Below are 23,531 nucleotides of genomic sequence, written 5' to 3' on the forward strand. Positions count from 1 at the left end.
CCTGACCCCACATCCACCTTGGAACGAACGTCCTTGCCCAAGCTAGATTTTATTTCCTTGGGACCTGCAGAAACAAAATAGCTGAAAATACTCGTTGTGGTACTTTCTGTCTGTTTAGAATACACATGTTTATAATATCATACACTCTACACCTAGGCTATGAAATATACTTAAATATTGAAAAATCTGTAAAAGGGGTGTTGATGTTTCCACTCAACCCCAAACTCTCTCTCTCTCTCTCTCTCTCTCACACACACACACACACACACACACACACCACATACACACAGAATACCGGACACAAAGAAAATCCCAATTATGTATTTATTAAAGTCATTGCCTTAGAATCAGAGGAAGAAGTAGCTTCCCAGAGAAATCTTCCTTCAAAATCTTTAACAAAGTGTTGACAGAGGAGCCCTACGACTGCATGTGGTGGAAAATGAGTATTTAAGTTCCACACGTCATGGCACTTATCTGATTCAGAAGAGAAGAGAGGGAGGAGGCTCTGGGCCTCCGTCGCTCCCTTATCGGGTTATTTGATCACAGTGAGCACACACACCGCGTCAGCCAGACGCACCTTGGGGCTGCGGGGCTTTCTTGAGACGATGATCAAACATCCACCCTGGTGGAGCTTGCGTGCTGTTGTAAAGACAGTGGGGCGAGTGAGTGAGTCGCATGTAAAGCAGGAAAGGCTTTGTGGTGAGATATGCAGCCACACCAGGGGCGCGTGGCAGCATCACAGAACAGTGTGCGGGAAGAAAAGTGACCAGGGCCACACATGAGGCCAGAGACCCCGGTCCTTCTCTGCTGGCTGAAGGAAGGAAGGTCTGAGTGGAGGGGAAGCTCCTGCGGTCCGCCTGATCTCAGCTGGCCAGCAAGTCACTGCCTGGACCTTTGGAAAATGATGGAGCCGAGGACAAAAGTCATGAAGATGGCCCCGGCGGTGCCTCCGATGATCAGGCCCAGCACGCGGCCGTGCACCTGCATGGCTTGGCAGCGCTCGCCTGTGTAGAAGAAGGCGTGTCCGGAGACGCACCTGGGAAGACAGGACACAGGAGGAGTGTGTGCGGCGCGGCACCCGGGGCCCAGTGCTCCCCGACAACCAGCCGCCGCAGAGGGAAGGCAGGACGCAGTTACCAGCTGCTTCCACGTGCCTGGAACCCACTCCACAGGCCACATGGCAGTCGGCTAATTTAATCCCCCCACGGCCCTTAGAAATGCAGGTTCATATCCAGCCATTTTCATCAAGCTTGCTGTCGGAAAGGCAAAGTCACGTGTTCAGGGTCACATGTTTAGGAAATGTCTGAGGCTTGGCCACCAGACCCGGTTTTCTTAGCCGTGAAGAATTCAGAAGGCCACTTAAGAATATACCACCAGCCAGGCACTAGTGGCTCACACCTGTCATCCCAGCTACTCAGGAGGCTGAGATCTGAGGATCATGGTTCAAAGCCAGCCCAGGCAAGAAAGTCTGTGAGATTCCTGTCTCCACTAAACTACCAAAGAAGCCGGAAGTGGAGCTGTGGCTCATCTGGTAGAGAGCTAGGCCTGAGTACAAAAACTCAGGGACAGTGTCTAGGCCCTGAGTTCAAACCCCAGATCCAGCACCAAAAATAAAAAAAGATGAAGAAGGAGAAAGAAGAAGAGGAGGAGGAGGAGAAAGAGGAGGAGGAAGAAGAGAAGGAGGATGAGGAAAAGGAGGAGAAAGAGGAAGAAGAGGAGGAGGAGGAAGAAGAGAAGAAGGAAGAGGAGGAGGAGAAGAAAGAGGACATCATCAGACATTGGTTCAGACAATGAGTTACTGAGATACTCCTGAGTGAAAGAAATAGTTGGAACTTTAAAACATCCAGACAACCTTAAGTCAAATGTTAACGAGTCTCATTTCTCTCTAAGTGTGGAGGAACGAAGGCGATGGGGACACATAGGCACTTCATGAACAGACCCTGTTTATTCCAGCCCACGGCAGAGGTAGAAAACCCAGCACTATGCGAATGACGGGTGACAGTGCCCCAGGGGTGGGAAAGATCAAACCCAACAGCCTGGGAACTGGGCCCTGGGCACCGTCGTGCATCTGACACAGCCGTGCCCTGCTGTGGGACAGTGCTGGCCGGGTGACTCAACGCCCGTCCCCTCTGCCCCCCCCTCCCCGGTGCGCAGCGCCTACCTGCAGCTGGCCGTGCCCTTCACGTTCACACAGAGGCCCTTGTTCTGACAAGGGTTGGGGTCACAGGGGTCCCTGAAGTACTGGGGCCAGTTGTGGTCCTCCAGGGGACCCGTGTTCTCCACCGACCGCTTCTGTCGCCCCGCGGCCAGATCGCCGGGAAGCGCTTCATTGAATGCAGCCCTTCCAGAACCTTCTCCTGAGGCCCGAGACTCCCGGTCATGGAGAATGAGGCCTTGCGGGCTGTGCCTCCGGCCGGTGGTGGGAACTTCAGTCCGCCGCAAGTGGGTGATATCTTCGGGAAACACAGAGAGGAAAATGCTTGGTCAGCCATGGTTGACATGAACATCAATGTCTGCAGAAAGATGCCTCGGGGTGGCTTCCCTAGCACGACGGAAGAGCGGCTTTGAAGCCAGCTGGCTCCGCGTGACCGATGTGCTTAAGGTCGCCCAGCGACATCATTCCCGATGGAACGGGGAACGCGGCCGGTGAGCATGCATAGACTGACACTAAACCCAAGTTAGCGCTCTGTGCTACTTGAGAGAGGGGCGCAGCGGCTCAAGGGTGGAGTGCCAGCCTTGAACAAAAACACCAAGGGAGAACACCAGCCTCCTATGGCGCCAGCCTGTCCTAGCTGATGAGTTACCAAAAGATGATGGGCTTGGCCACAAAGGCATGATGGAGGTTTGAGGCTCTAGACGTGCTTGTCACACAGTGAACACGCGTGTCAACACAGCCGCCTGATTTTGGGGTGTTTACAAGGAACGCTTGGCTGCCTTCTCCCATCTTCCCGCGGATCCATTGCATATATGCCACAAAATTAAGAAAAATGAGGGAGGGGGTGCGTGGGGAAATGTGGAAGGGGTGACACGGATCAGGGTGCATTGCGTACCTACGCTGTTAAATGGCCAAAAACATTCCATGGACGTCCTTCAAAATGAAGAGCGCGAGGAAGGGTGGGCGGGAAAGGGTGGGAATGTGGGAAGGACATTCATGGAGACACATGGTGTTCATGAACTGCTTTGTTGGATGGCCACTTCTCTGTGCAACTACTTAAAGACAAGTAAATTGCTTTTATAAAAACACCACCCACCTAGTACCCTGATGTGCATGTGTCAATTAAGCAATTGATGTAAAAAATAAATGAAATGAGATAGCATAGGTCCTTGAAAACTTCATTACAAGACGGCTCCCTGCCATGGTTTCTCCAGGTCATCCTCAGCGACGGCCCTTCCGGCCCCGAGCTGCCCTGGCACCTGTGGGACTCAGGCCTGGCGATGCAGGGAAAGTACCTTCAAAGTCCACGAAGATGACGAGGTCGTCGTTTTTCAGGAAGCTCCTCTTTCTCAGCATCTGGTGGGAGATGGCCTGACCCCAGCCCCAGTCCAGGCTTCTAAAGCAATCGCAGTCCTGGTCGTAGGTTCCCACCTTGGAAGGCCTGTCCCAGATGACAGAGCCATTTATGGCTGCGAAGACACAGGTGATGCAAAACCACGTTACCTTTTGTACTTCACTCTCCCGGCGGCCTCAATGATCAGCTAGGGTTTCATTGGTTAATAATAATCAGGAAAGAAAACACATAGAGTTTACTTTTTCCAGCCGAGCTAGGACTCCGCCCTGGGAGGTGAGAAGGGCGGGCACCAGCGCCTGGGGCCGCCGGGGGCCCCAGGGAGCCTCTGCCCTGACAAGGACAGCACCTGCCTCATTTAAGGCGTAAGTCTCTTCTTTGGAAATCACATTTTGCTCATTTTCAATTGGTCTAAGTTTTTCTTAGGCCGTGTCCACATAAAGTAATATTTTCAGAGGCAGAACATCAGCTTGGAAGAGAACCCAGCACACTGGGTGCTGATGACCCATGAGCCAAATCTGCCTTCCCAAGGAACTAAGCTCAGTGAGCGGGAGCCCATGGAGTGCTTAGAGATAAGTCTCTCAGACAGAGGTCCTAAAAAGACCCTGGATGAAGGCATTTAGGAAAGAAGGGAGGAGATGGGATTGAAAATTTTAATTTAACATTCCAGCCCCGGTGACATGTCCGCAGGGGGTTTGGGCATATGAAGGCTGGGTTCCTCTTAGCTAGCTAGTTTAGAACCGTAGCTGGTGGACCTTCCCCATTGAGGGCAAGTTCTGACTTGTATCTGACCCCTTAACCCGGAGGTCAGGAGAACCACTTACATAGACCGACACAGAAGCCGGAGGCCACGAGCATCTCTCACCTGGAGACGTATGGGACTCAGAAGTAGTGAACATCAAGCTTAGGGACATCCGGTGCCTGACATCGGCTTCCTGCTCCAGGATGGTCATTATCGCCTGTCTGTTCATCACCGGCCATTCGAGAATGGCGTCGTTTTCCCCGCTGCACAGGTGAAATGCAAGCCCCACGTGCTCAGGGTCCACAGAGGTTACTCGGCCACGGGGGTACACAGTCACCCCAAAGGCATAGCCTTCGGAATTGTAGAATCGGGGGCTGTGGAGCCTGTCCCCCTGAGCAGCACTCTGAAGGAACTGAGAGATGTTCTGTATGGTCCACACCCCTGTGGGGCAGGGAGTCTCCGTCAGGGTGACATCATCCAGGTAAATCCCCCCAGCCGAGTTCTGAGGGTCACCCCTTGTGCCCTGGAAAAGGTAACGGAATTTCTTCTCTTCTTTCAGCGTCACGTGGGCAATTTTCCAACGATGGTCCGAGTCTCCTGAGGACAGAGAATAAGGCTGGTGACAGGCCAATGTGGCCACCATTTGTTGAGTGCTAACGATGGTATCAGTTAACTCCTCCGATCCCCACAACAATCCCGGGAGCGAGGTATTACTGCAGATGGGGTGTCTAGCTTTCGAAGGAACAAACAGTTTTAAAAAAATATACTCTGGCCAGGCGCTGGGGCTTCACACCTATAACCCTAGCTACTCAGGGCTGATATCTGAGGATCACAGTTCAGAGACACCCTGGGCAGGAAAGTCGGTGAGACTCTAATTAATCACCAAAAAAATAAGAGCCAAAAAAAAAAAAAACCCCACCAAATTCAGAAGTGGAGCTGTGGCTCAAGAGGTAGAGCGCTAACCTTGAGCAAAAACAAGTTTGTCTCTTTGTGCAGTTATGAATGAGCCTTCGCCACATCCAAAGAATGTCAACAGGATCTCCATCCCATCTCCAATCCTGCCACCTGCCTTAGAAGATTAAGACTTCGGGGCTGGGAAGGTGGCTCAGTGGCAGAGCACTTGCCTTGCATGCATGAGGCTCTGGGTTCGATTCCTCAGCACCACATAAGCAAAAAGAAAAAAGCCGGAAGTGGCGCTGTGGCTCATAGTGGTAGAGCACTAGCCTTGAGCTGCAGAGCTGAGGGACAGCGCCCAGGCCCAGAGTTCAGGCCCCACGACCAGACCCCCCCCCAAAAAAAGGAGATTAAGACTTCATGCTGACTCCTTGAAAAATACAGGAAGCCGCACTTGTCAGCATGAAAGTGATTGAAGTGAACTTGACCTATAGTCAGCTGCCATCTCCTCCAGCATCACAACTACCTTTCCAGTTCCTTCAGCACAGCACGTTAAATGCTGGTATTCCATTTTCTGTAATAGATACAGAAAATTCTTAAGGTCATTAACTTAACTCTTCAGCTTGACTTCTTTCTACCCTTCCCTTCTAATCTCTGCCTACTCCTCTCCTCTTTTCTCTTCTCCTCTCCTCTCCTCTCCACTCCTCCTCGTCCTTCTCTTCCCCTCCCCTCCCTCTCTCTCCTCCTCTCCCTCTCCCTCCCTCCTCTCTCTGTCTCTGTCTCTGTCTCTGTGTCTCTGTCTCTCTCTGTGTCTCTCTGTCTGTCTCTCTGTCTTTGTCTCTCTCTCTCCCTCCCTCCCTCCTGGCCCTGATGTTCTTCAAAATACTGGGGAAAATGGATTTCTATATTCCGATTGTCCTTGCACAAAAGTGCACAAAAGTATATGTAATTCTTTTTGAAACTCTCAGTGCTCCTTGTGCTTGAATGTTTAAATTTGTCTGGTACAACTTGCCAGATGCTATTATCGATTTTCAGAGGGTCAGGGAGAAAAGAGAAGGAGAAGAAAGAGTGAGGAGGAAATGGAAAAGGAGAAGGAACAGGAGGAGGAAGTAGAAGAGGAGAAAGAAGAGAAGGAGGAAAGAAGGAAGAGGAGAAGGAAGATGAGGGAGGAGGAGGAGGAGGAAAGTAGTCAGAGGTAGAAGGCTTTAGCGGGAGGAGATGGTGGAGGAAGGGAAGCTCTGTCTTAGGCTTTGAGCCTTTGGTGGACGTCGCGTACCTTGAAACGTCTTCATCCTGACCAGCTTGCGCACGCTGCCCGTGCTGTCGTCCCTCCTGACCCACACGGTGAGCCTGTCTGAAGGGCTTCCTGTGATCCTATAGAAAAACTGCAGACACTGCTGCTTCCTCTTGGGGTAAAGAATCCGCGACTCCAGCAGGGCGGCCTCCTCTGCGGCCCCGGAGCTGGTGTTGAAGTGCATGAAGTAGCCAGCACCTGTGGAGAGGGGCGCGCATTAAGATCGCATCTCCACACCAGACAGTGCCCAGGCCCAAAGCGAGAACCCTCCCCAGCAACATCAATGTTTGCCAGCAAACACTTCTCTGAGGGCAGCCGCCACCTGCCTCTTCTCTCTCTGCCTGCCTATGTCATTTTGTTGTTGTTTTTGGTCATAGGGTTTGAACTCGGGGCCTGGGTGCTGTCCCTCAGCTCTTCAGCTCAAGGCGAGCGCTCTACCACTTGAGCCACAGCGACACTTCCAATTTTCTAGTGTTTTTAAGAGTCTCATGGACTTTCCTGCCTGGGCTAGCTTTGAACCGTGATCCTCAGATCTCAGCCTCCTGAGTTGCTAGGATGACAGGCGTGAGCCACGAGCATCCGGCTTTATGTCTTTGTTCTGTTTAGGTGTCTAACATTTTAAATTAACTTCTATTAGTGGGGTTCCATGGTGTTCGTATAATCACACACGGTGTGGAGATCAAGGGAGCCTCTGCATCCTCTGCCTCTCCATCCTCCGCTCTCCTTCAAACAATTCCAGCAGGTCTCATTGTTCAGTTTTCACATATGCATAGCAAGGACTATGTTCATAGCCACCCCTCCCCCAGTCTGACTGAGTCTTCTGTCATTTATGCCAGCGTTGCTCCCATGCAAGTGTTTCACCATGGTGGTCTGCACATGCATGCATTACAGTTCAGTTAGATTAAGCTCTCGCTTCCCCATCGCCCCTCCTCTTATTGTTGTTTTCCACAGGGTCTCACTATGCACCCCAGGCTGGTCCCTGCAATCTTCCTGTGACAATCCTGAGCACACAGGTTACGGCAACTCCTAGTTTCCTGTCTCTCTATCAGCTTCCTTCCCCAGGCTTGAAACATACATTTCTGACTGACAAGAAACATATGCTGCAACTAATATATGGTAGTGTTGTGTCTCTGTGAGGTAAGTTCTATTTCCTGCGCTGAATGAACTGGTTTGGATTAGAGATTCACTTCAAGAAAGAGTCAGTCTCCTAGTTGTATAAAAACTCTGCAAGAGGCCAGGTGCTGGTGGCTCACACCTGTAATCCTAGCTAAACAGGAGGCTGAGATCTGAGGATCATAGTTCAAAGCCAGCCTGGGTAGGAAAGTCCATGAGACAGTTATCTCTAATAAACTACCAAAAAAACAAAAACTGGAAGTAGAGCTGTGGCTAAAGTGATAGAGCATGAGCAAAAGAAGCTTAGGGACAGTGCCCAGGCCCGGAGTTTAAGCCACAGAAACAGTACAAAAACAAACAACAAACTTCTATTCCTAGATGGCTGGCATTTTATTTCTGTCGGAGGGAGAGCACACATGTAGAGATATTACTCTTATTTACATCATTGTGTCTTAGCAGCTGCCTCTATCAGTTTAGTCATTGCTGAAACATACCTTTCGTTTTCACACTCAGAGCCTGGATTTTTGCTTGTTTGTATGTTTAGTTGACTTGGTCATTGAGATCCGAACAGCAGCGTTCTTTGTCCTTATTCAGATGGTCATGCTTTGAGGATAAACGTTCTGAGCAGAACCTTCTGGTGGCCATGATCGCCCTAGCCCCCCCACCCCCATGTATTGAACTTCAGCCCTCGCCCACCTGTGCACCGGCCTCCCAGGGTGTGGTCCGTCTGTCCAGGCTGGTCACTGTCCCGATGGGCCCAGTCGGCATCATCGCGCGTGCCCTGAATCATCCCACAGATGTTTGTCTTCTCAAACGCGCAGTGGTCCAGAAGCGTGTGAGTGCTGGCTGCAGGGGACAATGGACAGCGAGAGGCATTCATTCCCAAGAGTGTCCCAAGCCACCACAATCTCCCGGAGGTCTCCTTCAGATACAAGAGGACGAGGAGCTGCCCCCTGTCTTGAGGCTTTCTAAACCACAAATCCTACAGGCCCCAGGTAGCACTGAGAAGCTGGCAATGCAGACACGACCTGCCCTGCTCAAAGCCAGGCACTGACTTCTTTAGGTCTAGAACAGGGTCGCTCCCGCCCTGAACTGTGCAGCTGCAAAGTGCACTGTACACACCTGCGGGACAGAATTAAAGTCGGCCTCTGAATATGAGGATGGTCATCTCGTAAAATACCCTACCTCATAGGTCTAGAGTCCTCTAGGAATCACCATGCTACAAAATGCTTTCGAATTCATCGTCTATCTCAACTTTACATAATTATTCACCCTTTGAAAGGGAACTAAAGACATTTCATGAAAAGAGTTAGTTTTCATTTTGTTTTTGTTTTTGCTTCGGTGCAATACCCTTACCAAACACAACGGTATAATTGGCTTTCCTAACCAATCATTCCAGTAGCGACTATTTTATTACTATTGCTATTATTTGAGTGTTGCTATTGTTTTATTAGTAATTACTGCTATTCTTTTTCTTGTCTAGACAGAACACATAAGGTGATAGGGTTCTCCATGTTTCCCCAGCCAGAAGCTGACAGAGGAGTGGAAGGAAACGTCGGGATGCTAGCGTGGCAGATGACAGGGCCCGGGCGAGGGCATCCGGGCCGGCGCAGGGAGGGACTCACTGCAGTTGTACATCCGGTTCAGTCTCTCCAAGTCGATGGCGCTGAAATCCAGGCGCTGCCCAAGGATGGCGTCAAACTCGGGGATCTTGGCTGTGATGGTCGGGACGCTTTCATTCTTGTTAAAGGAAAAAGGGGCATAGTGCATCAGAGACTCATAATCGTAGGGCGTGTTGAGATCCGTGATGAAGGTGTCATCGTAGGTGTTGAAGTTGTGCTCGTAACCTGGGTGGGAGGAAAAGAAAAACCATAGTTCCCACTCAGTCCCATTATTTTCCTCCAACCCTTCCTTTATGGCTGGATCCTGAGAGTCTGCAAGGGGCATAATGTATCTCTGATTTAAGTATATATACACATACATTTTACAAGCTGATCATGGAATGGACACCTGTAATCCCAGCTTTCAAAGGAGCCAGGTAGCAAGACCATGAGTTTGGGGCCAGCCTGGTTTACCTAGTGAGACTCTGTTTCATAAAAACCAAACAAAATGAAAAACCACACAAACATATTTTATAATGAATACTCTGTATACCATTAGGATGCATGATTACTAATAATTAAGATCACAATAATATTGTTATATAATATTCTAAAATAATTGCAAACAGCCAGAAGAAAATATCTATGTTATAACAGATGCACACAAAATACATATACAGGACCCATCTCTGCGAGGCTCAGAAGTAGCGTGTTTTCCTCAGCGGGAGGGAGCAGCGACAACTCTAACTTTGGAAATGAGATAGACTTGGAGAGAGAAACGGCTTTGCTTGTACGGGATTCACTGAGGACAGGTGACAAAACCATGTCAGCTGGATCAGAGATCAAATGAAAGTCACAAAGTACCTGGAGAACCACACTGCCCTCATTTATGACCTTATTGGATATGATGTCCCATCCCAAACTGTGCTGATTGCGGGCAATTTACAGATAGGGAAGCAAAGATACAAGAGGAAAAGCTTGGGTTGAGCAATTCACTCCCAGGCTGAGCGAGTCTGCAGATTGCACTAGCAAATGGGTTGGCACACTCTCCTGGGTTCTAAAACTGCCTCAAAATAGTGAGTGTTGTTTGCTTTAAGAAGGGGAGTGTTTTGTGAGGACTTGGGAAATTTCCATGAAGCCAGCTTCCAGGATGTGAAGGGAAGACACTGCAGAGTGTAGGCAAATACAGATAAAGTCCATCCGCACCCTGGGCCTCACAATCAGAGAGATCCGGTCCTTTGACCTGTGACTTCATTCCTCCGTTCCCTCTATTCACCCTGACTATCCAGTTAGGATAGTGTGTGTGCATGTGCATGTGCGTGCGCGTGTGCGTGTGCACACACACACACACACACACACACACACACACACACACACATGGAGTCTCTTCTCAAAAAGGTTTTTAGGTTAGATGAGGAGGCAAAGAACACAATGTGGTATGACCTGTAGCTCAGTGTCCAGAGAATCAGGTATTTGGATTGTCTAGGTAGATTTTGTCCTGTTAATCGACTATGTGTTGATAGATTATAGTTCCTTCTTTCTCCACCACTCCACGGTCATGGAATTTTCAGACTGTGAGGGGCTAGCAGGTGCATGGGTTGAGAAAACCCATAGGAGATTTTGCTGCCATTCATTCGTCCCTGCCCCTACCTCCTATGAGGACCAGGAAACCATCTTTCTTCAAAATGAGCTAGTTCCACAGAAATCTTTTCTTGGATTCACATTGAATTTTACAGTTTGACCAGTTCTTCCGAGGCAACAGGAGTAACAGGATCACATATGAAGTACAACATGAGCCCTCATATGACATTTGGACCTAAATAAAAAATAGGTACTTCCAGGTGTGTGGATGTCCATCTGTCATTCCAGCAACTAAAGCCAGAGCTTGGTGAGTCAGAGGTAGCTGGAGCTAGAGTGAGTTCTAGGAGACTCCAGGCTCTATAGCAAGATCTTTGCTTGGAAGTATAAAATACAATAATAGGATAAATGCCAACAGAAGGCAATGAGTATTGGTTTATCACAGCCATGCGGGATCATCGTCAAGGCATTTCATGTACTCAAGTTTTATTCATTAATTATTGCCCAAATTAACACATTTGCTATTCCCTGAATTAGTTATTTCTATTTTAAAAAAGAGCACCAACTTGTATTTTTGGACTATGTGGGAACTGCTCAACAAATGATGTTTCCTGTTTGGAGTTTTCAATACCCATTCGTGATTGGGGAAAGCCCACAAGAAAACTCGAGTGTGTCCTTGGATCATCGTGTCATGATCTCAGCCTTCTCCAGCCTTCTTGAGCCACAGAGCAGTTCATGGGCAGAAAAACATACAGCTCATGCCCTGTGAGGCCCAATGCACTTTACTCTTTAAGCCAGGAAAGTACATATAGAGTTATAAGAGTTTTAGCAGAACGATGGGTACATGGCAGGAGCTTCTGATCAACCTTCCATCCATCCCCACAGGAAGGACCCACATACGCAACTCACTGAGTTCCTTTTTGGGGGGTCAGTGAGGACCCTGCATCTGCATGATCCGGGGAGAAAGCAAACTGCAGGCTCTCCAACTGGAGAACACCTCCACACACACAGTCGGGCGTCCCAGGGCTGTTCTCAACCAGCCACCAAAACCACAGCCACTTCCACCCAGCCACGCCGGTGCCAAACACACCTGGGATAATCTCTTCCCACCAGATGTTCACGTAATCGTCCCGATCGGTCCTGGACTGCTCATGGTAAAACCCCAGTGCGTGCAGGATCTCGTGTTCAATGATGGCCTTATAGTCACACCCCAGACCAATGGAGAGATTCTGTCCCACGTGGAGGTCACCAACCTGAGACCAGCACCTGTCCAGAGAAGGAATGGAGGTTTGTGTTGTTTTGGTTTTCCCTAGAGAAATCTTTATTTATATACTTACTTATTTTTGGTGGTTGTGGGACTTGAATTCAGGGCCTGGGTGCTGTCCCTGAGCTCTTTTGCTCAAGGCCAGTACTCTACCACTTTGAGACACAGCTCTTCTTCCATGATTTTTTTTTAAATTACTACTTGTAGTAAAAATATTCATACGTGCCCTTCTAGCTACTTGGAAAGGTTCAATACAATTTGTTTCCTGTAGTTATATGGTGCATAATACAATAGGAGGACTTCTTTCTCCTGCCTAATTGTAAGTTTGTACCTACTGGCTAATTTTTGATGCCGTGTTAACATATGCACCAACAGGACACAGCACCTCCTAAACCACACAATTATTATACACCAATTAGAAACAGAAACTTTTAATGAACTTTAACATGGAATTACATAGCATTTTTATCTTCTAACCATTCTGACAGGGAAATTGTTTCACAAGGATCATTCTGATAGAAACTGTAATATAGGCTTTAAAAAATGATGAGCCATTAAAAAGTATTCAATGTGTAGAGGCAAGTTGATCCTAATAATAAATCAAGATTTAAAAAAAGAGTAAAATTTGGAATTCTTTTTTATGCCCATGAGACTAAAGGTCACAGCAAAGAACAAAAAAACATTATTGCCTTTGGTTGAAAATATTGTCTCTGAGTAATGACATGGTTGATTTAAATTTTCTCTTGTATGTTTTAATAAACTTCCAAACTCTGTAATGAGTAGGTGTGTAGTTCTATAACTGTGAAGACAACCGTACTAAAAAGGCGATTTAATGAACTCTATGGCTGTGAACATGTCATGCTCACTAACTTATTTCTGAGGGATAAGGGATGGCCAAAACTTTCTTCAAAAACCAGTTGCCTCGGAAACTTCTGGTAAAGTCCTGAAGTTCCTTACGGGAGAGCCGGCTGCTTTCTTTCCTGATGATTTTTAATCTTTCACGTACATCCAATCGCATCTCTTGACTTGTAAGTACAAGCCTTCCATAAATTAGGCCCCTATGGGCTTTAAATTGGGAAGCAGGGTCCATATTTAATTCAATACTGAGCTGAATCAATTCAATACTGAGTTGGCCAATAGTTAAAAACGCTGCTTGCTCCCATCAAAGACCCCAGTGCTAATGGATTTGACATCTATTAATAAGGAAAAAAAGACTGAAGGATGATCATAGTCTGTAATATTTCAGACTTACCCAGAAAATTGCTGGAATATGATGTATGAGCTCTCGCCTGCGTAGGGCTTGAATTCCACACAGGACTTGAGGTGGAACATCTCAAAAGCATGCAGAATGGCTGCTTTTGCATTCAGCTCTGGGGAAGTCAGGACAAGTTGAGTGAGTGTCAGTGTGTGTTACGTAGATCTTGGATAATGGGTGCAATGTAGAGTTTATACAGAACCATGCCACTCCGTGAAATGAAAAGCACTCATTGTGGAATTTGGGCTCAATAAATCGAAAGGGAATCATTGAAAACCCAAACTGTAAAGGGAATTGGGGAGAGAAACATGCTAAACATCCTTTAAATCCACAATGCCCACACGACTCAGAATAAGCCACGTGTGTGCATAGGATCACAAAATACTTGAAGCTTTCCTCTTTTTCCCTCCATTCACACAGGGACTGCTGAGGGCATTACTGAAGGAGAATCATGCAGCATAGAAGAAGGTGGAAAAGGCTTGCGATGGGGCTGGGAAGGTGGCTCAGTGGCAGAGCGCTTGCCTTGCATGCCTGAGGCCCTGGGTTCGATTCCTCAGCACCACATAAAGAAAAAAGTCGGAAGTGGCACTGTGGGTCAAGTGGTAGAGCGTTAGCTTTGAGCTGCAGAGCTGAGGGACAGCACCCAGGCCCAGAGTTCAGGCCCCACGACCGGACCCCCCCCAAAAAAAAAGGCTTGCGATCCACTCTAGTTTTTTGTTTGCAGAAGTATCTTGGAGAGAAGCACTTAAAAAAAATTGTATTTCTTGCCCCAGACTAAAAAGACATGCCCTCCAGCCCCAGGGAGGACAGCTAAGAGGGATGCACTGGTTCTGCAAGCACCAGAAGCAGTGGTGTTTTCTCTGTGAGATTGCTCCGGCAGGCCAGGCTCGATAGCCAGCACTGTTCACTCATGGCCTTGGAAAAGGTTGTTCTTCTCCATGCTTGCTACCATAGCAACAGGAGCCTAAAGCCTGAAAAGGTGGGAACAACAGATGCACAGCTGTGAGGGTGGGTGGCCAAAGGTCAGATGCCTTCCCTTCAAACTAACGTGTGCACGCTTTGGTGTTGCCTGATAAGAGATGGGGGAGGAGGAAGGGTGTTTCAGAGGACTGGAGACGGATTGTACTGGGGGGGGGGCGTTTCTTCTTTCCTCCCATCAACTCGTTGAAGGGTAAGATCTAGTTAAAAATTAAACCGTGTTCTATAAAATTAAATCATATTCTTCACACCATTGAGGTGATGCCCTCGTTTGGCCATCTTAAAACTTAAATGCCTTAAAATTTAGATTCCTTCCATTTAAAATCCTTGGCCATCTTTCCAAATAATTGTATCTAGGACTTTCTGGCCCTTATTTTTATGTAATCTTATGTAATCTTAATATTTAATCTTATTTAATGACCATGCTGGAGATCCCACAGTGTAGATATCATAAGATCAGATAAAGGCCATGAAAGAAATAACCTTTGCTTAGACAATAAAACCACGGGGCTACAATTGCTCCATGCTGCACCAAAAATACACATCGGAGAAAGGACAGAGTGTCCGGCTGTGACAAACAGGAAGAAAGAACAGAAAGTAGTGAGCATAGGAGTTTGTGTTTCTTACACCAGGCTCCAGGACACATTGCTGCTTCGTGGGTTTGCAAGTGTGTGCTGGTGAACATGATTCATTTTCCTGCAGAGCAACTGAGGACAATGCTCACTTATCTAGCTGTTCTTTGTGAACGGGGCCCGAGGTAGCACTGGAAACAGTGATGGGAGATCATGAAATGTGATTTCACCCACCAGCAATTCTGCAGGTGGAGAAGTTCCTGGCGGCTCTTCTTCTCTCCATCCACCACCCATGAAGAATGACTTTATATGCCCAGAACCACCGTGGGTTGGACATTCATCAGCCATTAGGAGAGCAGCTACTGCCTGCACCTGGCTTTCAGTGTTTATTCAATTCCACTCAATACTATTTCCAACAGTAAAGCGAAGGTACTACACAGATCTTTAGAGAGAAAAAGTAGAACGCATGACTGCGGAGGTAAAAGGACAATGAACATGAGAGAGTACGGCATCTTTTTCTGGCACCACAAAAAGGAAGAAATCCACCCTAGAAGTTGTGTTCTCCTATCATAGGCAGTGTCACCCAAACCAAGTATTGACAACACGGGTTTTTGCTGAGAGTCAGTGGCTCATGCCTGTAATCTGAGTTACTCAGGAGGCTGAGATCTGAGGATCATGGTTTGAAGCCAGCCTGGTCAGGAAAGTCTGTGAGACTCGTATCTCCAATTAACCATCAGAAAACTGCAAGTCGAGGTCTAGCTCAAAATGGTAGAGCACCAACCTTGAACTGAAAAACTCAGGGACAGTGCCCAGACCCTGAGTTCAAGCCCCGTGATTGAACAACACTAAAGAAAATGGAGAATTTTTCAGTTATGATATTAAATTTTATCTCATTTCTCTTGCTTCTGGCTCCATTAGCCTTTTAATGTGTGCTACGGTTTTTGAATAATTCTTTGACACTCCCTGTGAGACTGGTCATGCAACTCTGTTTTTGGATGGGATGTCTTTTTCTTCCCATGAGATAAAGAATCATCAGAGATGATGATTGATGGTCACTCTAAGTTTGAAATCTAGAAAAAGGAGAAAGGAACAGAGATCTAAACCAGAATTCCTAAGGTAAGAATGTTGAAAGAGGTGACATGGATCAAGATGCATTGTTTTCATAAAGTGCTTTGTTAAATGGTGACTCCTTTGTACAAATACTTAAAGATAATTTTAAAAAAAGAATACTTGCAGTTACCTAGATTGTCAGCCAGGATGTAAGGAATGGGGAACTTCCATCTGTAAGTTGGGTCTCTCAGACCGTTTCTGGATTTCTAGGGAAACAAAAGTAGACATGACTGGGCAGCCTTGTAGTTCTCAAGGTCACCTTGACCTCCTCCTTCAGGAAAATTTCACACCCCTCGGAACCCAGAAATCCAAGCAATTCAGTGCATCTGTCCTCTCGTTATCAAAGTACATGGTATATACGCATAAAAACATCACAATGGACTCTCATTACAAATGTAAACACATCACAATGAAAGGCCTCATCCTATAAATGCATCTTAATTCAAAGAGAAAATTACTTTTTTACAAAAAAAAGGAGAACAAAACAGGATCTACAGTTCCCCAACTGACATAGCCCTGGCAATGTCAGCGCCTCCTCTCTGTCTCTGTCTGTCTGTCTGTCTCTCTCTCTGCTCGTTAGGAAAATTGGATAGATAAGCCACTCAATCATTGTGAACCCTTTGTGTGGTTCTCTGGGTTGCCGCTATTGGTGTCACTGCCAGTTTGCAGAAGTACCTGTGGACACAGATGCTGGATTCGGATCTTGTCTTCTTCACATAGCTCCCGTGGGGTGATCACAGAGGAGGGCTCTCCAACCCCGCCCCCCAGGGTGCAGCCCACCCCGTGGTGTCATTGGCCACTGGTAGACTCACCGGCGGCAGAAGGATGTCACCCTGAAAGAGGTCCAAGCCTGCGGCTAGATGTGGATTAAAAGCAAAGAATACTTGAGTAAATATTGTTTAAAAAGGATCTCTCACAGAAACTAAACTTTACCATTACAGATCTTCATTTTAAATCTGTGTGTGTGTGTGCACGCACGCATGCACACACGCACACATGCACTACTTGATCTGTGATGTGAAACTCTAGCCACGTGGCTGAGCCAGTCCATCCAGGTAGTTTAGTTGTTATGGCCTAAAATCTTCACCTGGTGGAGAGATTTCTTCACCAGGCCATAGGTGGAGAGGCAGCAGTGAGCATCCTCGAATAAGAAATGTCTCAGAGGGAAGGAATTCATTTCCATAAATAAATGAGGATGGGAATGATAAAAACTAATTTGAATCCCGGCTCTGTTTCAAACTACAATACATTTGGAGTGGGATTGCATGTTTTCCCTCATTTGTAGAAATTAAAATGTGCCTGTAAGTATAGGGAAGCTCTATGTTTAGTCTTTTGAGGAACCGCCATACTGCTTTCCAGAGCAGTGGAACAAGTTTCCCACCACCAATGCAGTAGTATTCTCTTTTGGTCGCAACCCTGCCAGCATCTGTTATTGTTAGTGTTCTTGATAATGGCCATTCTTCCTGGGGTGAGGTGAAATCTCAATGTTGTTTTGATTTGCATTTCTTTTATGTCCAGAGATGTTGAACATTTCTTCATGTGTCTACTGGACATTCTTATTTCTGCTCCTGAGAAGTCTCTAAGTCTTTAGTCCATTTATTAATTGGATTATTTTTTTGAGAGTTTATTGGGTGGCAGGTGTTTTAGCGCTGTGTATTTTAGATATGAGGCAATTGTCTGATACATAGCTAGTAAAAAGTCTCCCACTCTGTGGCTTTTCTATTTATTGTGTTAGCTATGTCCTTTGCCATACAGAAATGCTTCAGTTTGATATAATCCCAATCATCCATTCTCTTTGATTTGTTGTGATTCTGGATCTTTACTTAGAAAGTTTTGACCTAGCCGGGCGCTGGTGGCTCACGCCTGTAATCCTAGCTACTCAGGAGGCTGAGATCTGAGGATTGCGGTTCAAAGCCAGCCTGGGCAGGAGAGACCGTGAGACTCCTATCTCCAATAAACCACCAGAAAACCAGAAGTGGCACTGTAGCTCAAGTGGTAGAGTGCTCGCCTTGAGCTGAAGAGCTGAGGGACAGTGCCCAGGCCCAGAGTTTAAGCCCCACGACCGACAAAAAAAAAAAGTTTTGACCTATGCCCAGGAGCTCTGTGTTTCTCTTACCCCTTTCTGTAATATTTCCATGGTATCTGGCCTTACATTGAGACCTTTGATCCATTTATCTAATAGATTATAAACAAGGCCACACAAAAGCTGCCAGCACAACTATGTTCATTACAGGATTGATTCAACGCAGATGCTCCTCAGCAGATGAATGGATCAAGAAATGTGGTATATATACACAATGGAAATCTATGCTTCCACCATAAAGGATGATATTGTACCATTCATAAAGAAATGGAAAGACTCGGAAAAAATTATATTAAGCCAGACCCAAAGACACATAGGTTGCATGCTTTCCCTCATTTGTAATAATTAGAATGTGCCTATAAATCTACAAGTAAACACACTGGAAGGCAAACACAAAAATTACATTTGGACATGATATGCAGGGCTCTAGACATTCAGAGAGACCAAAGGAGGATATTCTTAGGAGAAGATCACAGAGGTTCAATAGCTATTTGCCTGTGATCACATAAAATGATGTTTAGTGAAATGAACTCTAAGAAATAGAAACAGGAGGTTTTATGTTATTTTGCTCCTTGGTGGTTTATTTTTCCTCTTTTGTCACTGTTTTTTATTTCTGTACCATTTGTCTTGTAAGTTTATCTGTTTGGGGGAACAGGAGGGAGAGCACAGAAATGGTGGATCAAAGGGTGAACAAATGCAGCAGTGATACTCACTAGACACTATGTGCAAATGAACTATACAACTTGTGGGGGAGGAGGATAGGGAGGGAAAAACTGGGAGAAAATGAGGGCAGGGTGACATCATTCAAAAAGAAATGTACTCATCGCCTCACTAACATAACTTTGGCCCTTCTGTCCGTCACCTTTATAATAACAATGAAAAACTGTAATACAGTAGAGTTTCTTAATTACCTACATGCTGACTATCTGACTCCAAAGAGAGATAGCTTAGTGCCTGGCTCTGAAGTCCCAGGACCTATTTATTCACAAATACGCCCTCCCCTCTGCACAGCTTCATTCTCCAGCTATTAAATATCAACCAGCTACCTTGGTGAATGGAGCCAAGCCACAGGAATTTAACCTTTTAAGTCTAAATTTTTAAGTTTTGACATCTTCAAATATCACTGGCTATGGAGCTATGAGTCGGAAGATCTGGCTTTGGGCCTCGTTACTGTTCATCTGTGATGGTGGGTGAGTCGGCCTTACTCTCAGGAGCCTCCTGTGACTTCCTGGGAAAGAAAACCAGCACTAACCTGACTATGAGACAGGGCAGGATAAGAAAGATTTTGCCAACAGCTGGCTGTGTGATTAGAAACACCTCCAACCTCCTCAAATGTCAATGTTCTCCTCTGGTTTCAATGAGTGTAGAAATAATTGCTCAACTCCTCTCAATAATGGGTGAGACCAGAGATAGATTTTTTCCCCAGGAAAAAAAAATATATATTTGTGAGATCGATGACTACACAGAACTACAGATCCCTAGCTTGACGCATGCAGTGCTCGGTACTTGAGGTTGCAGGGACTATAGTTCCTGGCCAGTCCAGGCCTCTGGGGGAGATGCTTTCTCCACCAATAGCTGGGCATCTGTCATCCTAGCTGTGTGGGAAGCTGGCAGCAAGCAGGCTGCGGTTCACAGGACTACACCCGGTGGGCAGAGTTGATAGTGGCACACCCTTCTTGTCCAGCTAGGAGAGAAGCCCAAAGCCAGCAACCCCCGTCCAGGCAGGAAGTAAGACTAAATGGAAATGAGGCTGCAGTCATGTCTCAGAGGTGGAGCACCAGCCTGCCACGTGCAAGGCTCTGAGTTCAAACCCTGTACTGCCAAAAACATATAGATTTCTATCGCCAGGCAGTGGTTTGTGCATTTAACGTGCCGGGAGGAAAATGGGGTCTTTCCTCCCACGAAACAACCCTAAGTTTATTCAGAATTGTCTCAGTCAAGCAAAATAACCACTCATCCTTCCCCCCCCCCCAAATAGAAACTACAAGCAATGAGATTTTCAAGAGAAAACTTACTAGATGTTTCTAGATCCAGTAAGAATTCAAATGTTCTCCTTGAAAATTGAACCAAACCATTTGCTTGTTGCCATATGGCTACTTTTTAGAAACTGACAATCCGAATACATCATCCCCAAGGCTGTCTCCTAGAGACACACAGTGGATAGGTACATAGTGTAGAGATACACAGCGGAGAGATACACAGCGGAGAGATACACAGCGGAGAGATGCACAGCGAAGAGGCACAGCAGGGAGGCGCAGAGCGAGGAGGCGCACAGAGGAGAGGCGCACAGCGGAGATGCGTAGAGTGGAGAGGCGCACAGCGGAGAGGCGCAGAATGGAGAGGCGCACAGCGGGGAGGCACAGAGTGGAGAGGCGCAGAGCGGGGAGGCGCACAGAGGAGAGGCGCAGAGCGGGGAGGCGCAGAGCGGGGAGGCGCAGAGCGGGGAGGCGCACAGAGGAGAGGCGCAGAGCGGGGAGGCGCAGAGCGGGGAGGCGCAGAGCGGGGAGGCGCAGAGCGGGGAGGCGCAGAGCGGGGAGGCGCACAGCGGGGAGGCGCAGAGCGGGGAGGCGCACAGCAGAGAGGCGCACAGTGTAGAGGCACACAGTGTAGAGGTACACAGTGGAGTGTTACAGAGAGGCCAGGGAAGTTCAGCAATCCCATCACCAGGCTGTGAATTATTTCAAGACCTGACCAATTCAGAAACAGAACTCACCCAAATTGATTTCTGAAATATCCTTCTGTTCCAAATCTGTATCACGTGCTGTTAAAAGGGGGGGAGATTGTAAGTCACGCTGATGAACGAAAGAGAGAAAATTCATGAAAAAAATGCAACAATCCTATGCGCTTGAATTGATACTTACCATTTCCTTTAGCAAGACGTTTGATCTGAAAGGAAACAAAGGTACAGAAGATGGCTAGTGTGCACTAGAAGTGATACTTGTAAATCTCCAGAGGAGCAGAATTCTACTTACCGACACAGCTCCTATGTGGATAAAAAGCAAGGAGAAAGAGAGAAAAGCAATGGATCTAGTCCAAACCATTGTTGCAAAGGAACTGATTTGAGCAAAGACACTTTGTCATAAAAACCTATTGAACCTTGGCCTGATTGTCATATTAGAAACTTTGAACCTACCATAAGTACTGTAGTATTTCTAAAAGTAGTCAAAGGTAATGCCATCGGCCTTTTCAAGAGGAGGAACAGGCCTACCTTAAAAGCTGCCACAGCACAAAACAAGTCTCAAAAATTAAAATATATAATATCTCATATTATATATTATGACAATTATATTGCATTCCAAGCTAACCAAAGATGACTTCAAGATGTAGGGATACGGAATAAAGCAATTATTGCAGGATAGTTTATTTGGGGGGGTCCGGTCGTGGGGCTGAACTCTGGGCCTGGGCCCTGTCCCTCAGCTCTTCAGCTCAAGGCGAGCACTCTACCACTTGAGCCACAGCGCCACTTCCGGCTTTTTTCTTTTTGCTTCCGTGGTGCTGAGGAATCGAACCCAGGGCCTCATGCATGCAAGGCAAGCACTCTACCACTGAGCCACCTTCCCAGCCCTGCAGGATATTTTTTAAAAGCCATGACTCACTTCCCTTTCTCTCTCTGTCCATCTTTCATCTGTCCATATTTCTTCTTCATATCTTTCTCTCTCTGAGAACAGCGTTGGGAAGCGCGAAGCCAGGTGAGCTCCACAGTTGCGCGTGGATGCCTGTGCTTCCTTTCTGGTATGCATGAGGTAAAGAATCTCTGCTGTCAGAATAATCCTCAAAGTGTAGCGTCTATAGACCTGCTGCTGAGCAGGGTTGGGGACAGTGGTGAGAAGAGCATCCCCTGCCACAAGCGGACTCCAAGAGACCGGAGTAGACCTTCCTCACTAGGAAACAAGAGCCTGCCAACTGCCCACAGGCGGAAGGAGCCAGCGGTCAACTTCCGCGTTCCCAAAGCCAATGGCATAAGATGGTACAGGAAATGAGAGCCACCACCAACCGTCTCCAACCGCTGGACTCTGCTCTTATTTTCTGTAAGAGCCTCACCCCCACCCCAACCTTATCAGCAAGTGCAATCTACATGATTTAAAAAAATAGGAAGATGGAGCGAGGGTCCTGATAAATGTCAACTAGATGAGGGTGTTGGGCCTAAGCCTCAAAGAGGAAAGTGCAAGGGACTTTATTTCTTAAATGTAATTGTTGTGTGTGGTGACACACACTTGTAAATCCAAGGTACTCAGAACCTGAGGTAGGAGACGCCCAGAATGGGGGAAAAGCATGAGACCCCTATCTAAAAATAAACTAAAAGTGGAAAAGATCTGGGTCATGGCTCCAGTGGTAGAACACTTCCCCAGCAAATTCCCTGAGTTCCACCTCCAATACTGTCAGATTAATAATTTCCCAAACTCTGATGTAAATATAGTAAAAGTGAATACTTGCTAAGTTTGGAGACCAGGTAGTAGAGGTTTGTTATTTGTATTTTTCAAAAGAAGAAAGCTGGGTACTATGTAGCCAGGCACGGGAGGCTCATGCCTGTCATCTTTGCTACTCAGGAGGCTGAGATCTGAAGATCGTGGTTCAAAGCCAGCCTGAGCAGGAAGGTCTGTGAGACTCTTCTCTCCAATGAACTATCAAAAAGCTGGAAATGGAGCTGTAGCTCAAATGGTAGAAAGCTAGACTTGAGCAAAAGAGCTCAGAGACAGCACCCAGGCCCTGAGTTCAAGCTAGCTCTTGCCACACAGTTTCCTTGTAGAAGAGAAGAGCCCAGGAGCTGTTCTTGCTCACACAGCAATCACAGGCTCCAGCTGACAAAGCTGGTCCGAGGGATGAGCTTCTTATGATCCTGATTGCACCTGTTAATCAGTTACCAGTTTGCAATCTCAGGTCCTTCTTCAACTGGAGACTGGACTCCAAAGGCCTTGATTTAAAGGGTTTATGGTTTTTCAGTTAAAAAGTAAATTATGTCCATGGAGGGCAATGTCCGAGACCTGTTCCACCACCGTCAGACGAAGCCCAGTAAAGTGTCGTTTTTCTCATAAAGTGTTGGAGGGGAAGCCTTGCTTTTGATCTCGGTGAAGACATTTGACAAAATGACCAGCTAAGAAAGTGGAGTGAAATCACAAAAGAAGAAAGCTAAGTATAAGGTTGGTGAAAGTCAGCAAATGATCTGTTGTCAGACGCACAGGAGACTCATAAACTCCGGGGTGGGGTCCCGCTGGGGCTGAGCTGGGAAGGTTACATGTTCTCTCCCTTCACCTACTCCTAGAACATGTGATCTTCTTGCTGCTGCCTCCTCTGTGGCCGGTGAGCCTCTCGGAACCACGGGCCTTGTGAGCTTCATAGTAACGAGAACTCAGAGGTGAGTAGGCCCAGAGACCACGTTTCCTAGTAAGAGTCACAGAGAAAAGATCACACACTGCAAAGGCCTTGGGATCCCTCTGGAAACTAACACACACTCCTGTCTCCAGAAAGCAGCCGTTGAGGACAGGTGAAGAGATGAACATGGCAGGGTTCTGATAAAACTTTATTTATACCATCAGGCCCAAG

General features: G+C 47.0%; 1 protein-coding gene across 1 annotated transcript; it reads right to left on the reverse strand.

Moving 5' to 3' along the window:
- Positions 1 to 331: 331 nt before the first annotated feature.
- On the reverse strand, positions 332 to 21,031 carry Mep1a (meprin A, alpha (PABA peptide hydrolase)). Its single transcript, XM_013019113.1, is given in 15 exon segments — positions 332 to 1,036; positions 2,162 to 2,453; positions 3,451 to 3,624; positions 4,372 to 4,845; positions 6,419 to 6,634; positions 8,246 to 8,395; positions 9,175 to 9,396; positions 11,819 to 11,994; positions 13,245 to 13,362; positions 16,038 to 16,113; positions 16,720 to 16,763; positions 20,704 to 20,751; positions 20,852 to 20,882; positions 20,884 to 20,940; positions 20,942 to 21,031. Coding segments are annotated over 15 exon segments (2,325 nt in total). The 3' UTR covers positions 332 to 879.
- Between the last annotated feature and the right edge of the window lie 2,500 nt (positions 21,032 to 23,531).

This window comes from Dipodomys ordii, unplaced genomic scaffold (genome assembly GCF_000151885.1).
Source record: "Dipodomys ordii isolate 6190 unplaced genomic scaffold, Dord_2.0 Scaffold44, whole genome shotgun sequence".
In the NCBI taxonomy this organism is placed as follows: Eukaryota; Metazoa; Chordata; class Mammalia; order Rodentia; family Heteromyidae; genus Dipodomys; species Dipodomys ordii.